Source organism: Pediculus humanus, genomic scaffold, assembly GCF_000006295.1.
Source record: "Pediculus humanus corporis 1103172108202 genomic scaffold, whole genome shotgun sequence".
Classification (NCBI taxonomy): Eukaryota; Metazoa; Arthropoda; class Insecta; order Psocodea; family Pediculidae; genus Pediculus; species Pediculus humanus.
Genome location: NW_002987772.1, coordinates 210,792 through 217,906, shown reverse-complemented (window position 1 = coordinate 217,906; position 7,115 = coordinate 210,792). Strand labels below are relative to the sequence as shown.

The 7,115-nt window shown below is 30.3% G+C and overlaps 1 protein-coding gene across 1 annotated transcript; it reads right to left on the bottom strand.

Moving 5' to 3' along the window:
- Positions 1–1,960: 1,960 nt before the first annotated feature.
- Positions 1,961–4,159, bottom strand: Phum_PHUM433210 (UDP-glucose 4-epimerase, putative; the record flags this gene model as incomplete). Its single annotated transcript, XM_002429396.1, has 9 exons — positions 1,961–2,013; positions 2,149–2,278; positions 2,787–2,941; positions 3,024–3,126; positions 3,207–3,359; positions 3,442–3,546; positions 3,635–3,748; positions 3,831–3,947; positions 4,049–4,159. The coding sequence occupies 9 exons, from the start codon at positions 4,157–4,159 to the stop codon at positions 1,961–1,963; spliced, it is 1,041 nt and encodes a 346-aa protein (XP_002429441.1).
- Positions 4,160–7,115: the final 2,956 nt, after the last annotated feature.

Below are 7,115 nucleotides of genomic sequence, written 5' to 3'. Positions count from 1 at the left end.
TCAAATTTGCAAAACTTTTTCCAGGTCACGTAAATTATTATATATATATATATATATATCTTATCTGTTAAACGAAACGTAAAAAAAATAATAATAATAATAAAATAAATTATTTTCCAGCGCTGGAATAAAAAAAAAAAAAGCAAAACTATTCCAGCAAAACGTAATAAATAAAAAAATTTAAGAGTTGACGTTTATTTTTAAGGGATTTATATACCTTTTTGTTTTTCTACAAGTCGATTCCAGAAATTCCAGAAGTTAAAAATTTTATCGAGAGAAATTAAAACGAATGGAAATGTAACGGAAATTGATGACGTCAAATTTTCTATTTAAACTTTAAATTTTTTTCTTACGCACGACCAACATAAATTTTCCTTTTTTTTTTTTTTTTTTTTTTTTTTTTTTTAACTTTCACTCTCGTTTCCCTCCGAATTTCCTACAAAAAAAAAAAAAAAAAAATAGGAAAAAATTATTATTATTATTATTATTATCATCATCATCACCACCGCCGCTATTCGCTTTTGTTAGTTCCGTTGACGTAATCGGGTCACGCTAACATTCTAATAGTTTTTTATGTTGCCGGTAATTATGATAATGAAACATTTAAAACCCGTTGACATAAACCTCCTCCTCCTCCCCCTCCTTCTCCTCCGAAACACTCGCATTCTCTTGCACTTTCTTTAGAATATTCTAGAATTATTTTATTTTCAAGGATGGCGAATACTCGTGTCGTCTTATGTTCACGCGCACACGTGCACCTCTCGTGTCGAGAGGGGGGAAGGGAAGGAAAAGGGCGCTAGATAGCCCACTTTTTCTTCTTCTTCTACTTTTTCACCTTCTAATCTCTTATCACATTCTTACACGCCCGCATATTAAATTGATTTCATTTCGTAATTTGTTTACCTTCCTTCTTTTCCTCTTTATTTTCTAGAACCTTCTTATCGAATTCCTTTTAAATTAATAAATTATTATTATTATTATTATTATTTCCGTCGGACCACTATCGTAATTTTTTTTTTTTTTTCCACCGACGGAACTGTGCCAGCTTATCATCACCGTGAGAAAATTTTCCAAAATCTGGGAAAAAAGTAAAACCGGAAATAGTTCGTGACGTATAACGAAACGGCTTAAAATTTTCCAACACCACCGTCATCACAGATTTTCCAACATCCAATCCATGTTTTGATCAATGAAAACTTGTCTTCATTTAAAACCGTTAATAATAATAATAATAATAACGATCACGATGATAATAATAATAATAATTAATACATTTTTTTTAAAGGTATACTTAATAAAGAAAACAAATTTGTTTAAAAATAAAATTTTTAAAATTTAAAAAATTTTGCTGCTGTAGCATTTCCGACAAACTACGACATTTCACGTCATTATTATTATCATCATTGCAATTGTGCAATTCGATTCGATGGATCGATCGATTTAATTAATTAAATAAATAAATAATCGATTAATTTTAATTTAAATGAAAGGTATTTATCGAATCGATAAATGATGATAATAAATCCGTTCTCGTCGTTCCCGTTCTCGAATTCTTCGGCGACAGCAAAATTTTTTTAAAATAACGGTCAGTAACCGAATCGTTTCCATTTTAACGGCTTCCATATTTAATTGAAAAAAATTTTTTTTTATAATAAAAAAAAAAAAAAAAATTCAGACGAAACGATTCGACCGTTAAACCGCAAATATTTTTCATTATTATTATTATTGTAATCATCATTATCATTATTATTATTATCACTACTACTGCTATTTTACGATTTTCTCATTTACCTTAAAATCCTTCGTTTTTTTTTTTTTATTTTTTTTTATTATTATTATTGATAAACCATAAATTATTTTTTCCGATAATGATAATGATATTAATAACAATAAAAAATATATAAATAATAATATTAATAATAATAATAATAATAATAATAATAATAATAATAATAATATATTAAGACCTAAATCCATCCGGATTTTGAGATTGCCATCGCCACGTGTCGTAACCTGAAATGATGAAAAAAAAAAAAAAAAAAAAAAAAAACGTTTGAATTTTTTTTTTTTCTTTTTCCAAAACGTCGTGGAAGTAGAAACAAGAAAGAAGAGAGAGATGATAGTAAATAAATGAATGAATGAACTCACACATGTCGACCAAAGTCCTTTTCGCCGACCAGTTCAATTCTTTTCTTGCCAACGTTGGATCCGCGTAACTCGAATCAATGTCACCCGCTCTCCTCCCGACTATTTCGTATTTTATGTCGCGTCCCGATACCTGAAACGAAAAAAAAAAAAAAATCCCATTTCGGGACCCGTCAATTATTATTAATAATAATAATAATAAAAAATGTCGTAAAAAAAGGTAAACATTTCAAATCGTCGAGCGGCACATCTTTTACAAATATAAAAATACATTTCTTTTACATCCGCTCTACTTTCCACACCTCCTCCTCCTCCTCCCCCCCCCTATTATTATTATTATTTGTTTTAGGAATCTCATTATTATTATTATTATTTTTATCATCGTTATAATAATTATTTATTTTTCAGATGTAAAATAAATAAATATTGATGGTATTCGATAAGAAATAAAAATTTCAAAAGGTCACGACCTTTGACTCTTTCCTATTATTGAGGTTATCACGAAAAAGGTACATAGGATCGATGATAATAATAATAATAATAATAAACTTTAAAAAAAAAATGATAAATTTCCTTTGAGTTTCCCCCCCCCCCGGATTTGATCTCTTATAACCCTCACTCTCTGTCTCTCTTTCACTCACGTTTTTAAATGTTTCGATGACTTCTAAAACGGTGTAACCGTTTCCGGTTCCCAAATTGTATGCCTTAAAACCTAAACCTGAGGATTCTTCCAACTTGTTCAACGCTTTCAAATGTCCTTCCGCTAAATCTTCTATGTGTATGTAATCTCTTTCACCTGTGCCAAAAAAAATTAACCATAAAGTAATAAAAACCCTTTTGTGTTCTTTTCCTTTTCCTTTTCTTCTTCTTCTTCTTACCGGTTCCGTCGTGTGTGTTGTAATCGTTTCCGAAAACCTTCAATTTTTCCAATTTTCCAACTGCGACTTTCGAAATAAAAGGCATCAAATTATTCGGAATTCCCTAAACAAAAACAAACAAACGATCGATATTCAAAATTTCCATGTGACCTGATGTCGGGTGTTTATATGTCACTCACTCACCATCGGATCTTCTCCCAATCGTCCCGACGAATGAGCTCCCACGGGATTGAAATACCTTAGAGATATGACGGACCAACTCCCGTCGCTCCCGCATAAATCTTTCATCATTTCTTCGACGAAAAATTTCGTTTTACCATACGGATTAGTCAAATTCTTCCATTTTATAAAAAAAAAACCATTTTAATTATTATTATTATTATTATTATTATAAATAATACCGAGTTTACGTATATACCTGACCGGTGGGATGATCCTCTTTGATGGGTAGGGATTTGGGTGTACCGTAAATTGTCGCCGAAGACGAATAAACAATTTTCTTAACGTTGTGAGCTTTCATAGCCTGTCGTGGAAACACATTCGAATAATAATAATATTAATAATAATAATAATAATAAAAACAATATGGCGAAGGAAGGACACGAACGAACCTCTAAAAGATTAATCGATCCTATGACGTTGTTTTTATAATATTCTAAAGGTTTTTCGCATGATTCTCCGACGGCTTTGAGCGCAGCAAAATGTATAATGCAATCAATGGAATGCTGGAAAGAAAAGAAAAAGGAAAAACCTGTGATGATGATGATGATGATGATTCGATGTATTTTTTTTTTTTGCAATATTTACCTTATTGAAAATGGAAAACAAAGCGTCACGATCCCCCAAATCCACGTTGTAAAATAAAATTTCCCTATTCGTTATGTGTTCGATCCTTTTCAAAACTTCCGGTTTTTTCGCCGACGGCTCTGATAAAAAAAAAAAAACGACTTATGAGGCAAATACAATCCCTCAATCAATCAGTCAATCAATCAATCAATCAATCAATCACCTTGATACGCATTTACGAGATTATCTAAAACGATAACGTTGTAACCGTGATTTAGCATGGGTATGACGGTGTGTGCACCGACGAAGCCAGCTCCTCCAGTCACCAACACCGTCCAAGATCGAGTCATGAATCTAAAAGAACAAACAAAACAATATACAAAAAAAATATAACAAAAATTATTATTATTATTGTTAAAAAATTTGTCAAAATTACAACAAACAACAACCACAACAAACGTAACGCAAAAAAAAAAGAAAAAAATTTAATGGAACATGCTTAAACCATCACCCATTTAATCAAAAGTTACATTTTAAATTTACCGGAAATAGTTTCGAAAAAATGCGATAATAATGATAATAACGATAATAATAATAATAATACTGGATACGCTTTCACGACGTGAAAAAAACGTTTTGGAAAAAACCTAAAAACCGTTTTTCGAAATCGAAATTTTTCCTTACACGAATGAAAATTTCACACACGCACGCACACGCACACGAATAAAAACAAACAGACAAACAAATGAACAAACAAACGAACAAACAGACACAAATCACGATTCGAAATTAATAAAATAATTAAATTTTTTTTTTTATTATCACGAGATAAAAAGAAGGATTAAATTGTTTAATATCGTAAAACTTTTGCCAACTTTTGTTCGCCTTCTTCTTCATCTTCTCCTCCTCCACCTCCTCCTTCGTTTATTTTCTAACATTTCCGGTTTTTCGACTCGATATTATTATCATTATGTGATAGAAATAAAACGGAAAAAAAAAAATTCGAAAAGAGAAGAATCATTCGATTCGTAGACTTTTATTATTATTATTATTATTTTTTTTTTTTTGACACGAGTGCGGATGAATAAATAAATTTCAAACCGTTTTCATAATAAAAATAATAATGATGATAATAATAATAATAATAAAACATAGTCATTCTCATGCATGAAAAGCAAATTAAATTGTTAATTAAAAAAAAAAAAAAAATTGCCACCAACACCACCAACATGATCAACATCACGACCATCAATACACCACCACCACTGACAACTTATTATCAAACGGAAATAATAAAAAACAATTAATAATAATAATAATAATAAATTAAATTATTAATTAAGTAAAAGAAAAACAAAAAAAAAAATTTACCCCTCATTGACACGATCGGATTTGTTGTCGTCAACTACTTTCGGGTAATATGACAAAAGTGTGGCGAATAACAAAAAAAATATAAAAGCAGCGAAATTCCTGAGACCGACATCGGACATCTCACCCTGAAGACATGTACTCTTCTGAGCCGGAAGAAGAAGTAGAATTAGACGAGTAGGAGAAGAAGAAGAAGAAGAAGAAGTGCAACGACGACAACAACAACAACAACGACAACGACAAGAAGTGTACAACAATAACAACAATAAGAAGAAGAAATTATCTGAAATTTAAATTTAAAATTTTGTTTTTTTTTTTACATTTAATAATAATAATAATAATAATAATAATAATAATAATAATAATAATAATAATAATAATAACATGATACCTTCGAAATAAACCAAAAAAAATTATTATTATTATTATTATTTAAATTTAATGACAGTATAAACAAAAATGATTTAATAACCGTACAAACTCTTTTGTCAATTATTTGTTATCATTAAAAAATATTTAAATCTCGCAAATAATTGAATTTCTTATCAGGGAAACGTGTTCGGAAAAACAACAAACATTGTTCACATATTCGTGGCAGGCGGCAACGATGAATTTTCATTTATTATTATTATTATTTCGTTTTTAAGCAAGACAAGATTTTTATTTGCCGGCGTTTTTATCCCATTTGTTCCAGGTTTCTATTTTCCATTCCTTAGGGATAAACGTTCGACGAATTTCGTTGTTGCTACCCATAAGGAATATGAGCCGTCCCACATGGCGCCATCTTCTGAACGGTTTCTTCTTTTAAATCCTTCAAAATCTTCTTGGCATGGCTCCCAGTGCTGCTCCCACGATGACCGGAATCGTTTCTGTTTTTACTCCCCACATTTTTATACTTCAGCCTTTTGTCTGTTTCTTTGGCTGTCTGGTGTTTTTTTCCGCCGGTACGGATACTTCAATTAGCTTACACCAGTTTTCCGCATTATTCCTCAGGATGATATCCGGTTTGTTGGTTGGCACAGTTCTGTCAGTGTGGATTTGTTGATCGTACAGAACTGTACACGGTCCCACTGTCGTAACCGGGCTTGGAATGTGGTTGTACCACTCCTTGGGTAATCCATCCATTCCATATTCTCGGCATACACTCCAATGAAGATATTGACAAATTTTATGGTGCCTCTTTAGATATTCATGTTTTGCCAATATCGTACAACCGGAAATTAAGTTATCGATTGTTTCCGACTGCGATTGGTCAATTCGGTCCATGTCATCTTGGCGGACTTTGAGAACTACCCCTTGGTCTTGAGCAGCTGCTGTAATAAACGCTTCCCTTTCAATTTTAAGTTTTCCACGCCGTACCTTTTCCTATGAATGCCTGAAGTATTTATTATTATTATTATTATTTCACACGGTGGCTTTTGAGATGTTTTTGAGATGAATTCCTTCTACCATTCCATTCTGAGTATTTCTATTAAAACTTTCCCCCATTTATCATTAGTCAAAATTTCCAAAAAAAAAATCCCCAAACACAAAAAACAAACAACAACAACAATAATAATAATAATAATAATAATTAACAGGTGGTAATAAATTGGACAATACAACAACAACAACAACAACAACAACAATAATAATAATAATAATAATAATAATAATAATAATAATAATAACATTTGGTTTGTACAAGTACATTAAAACACACACTCTCTCTATCTCTTTCTCACCACAAGTTTCCTTATTATTAAAATAAATTCAAAATTAGGTCAGAATAATAATAATAACAATAATAATAATAATAATAATAATAATAATAATAATAATAATGATAATGAATGTCTTTTGAATATATTTTTATATAAACTCGATATAAGATTTAAATTATTTATATTATTGGATTAATAATCGTTATTAAATCGATCGATTATTTTAATTGGTTCG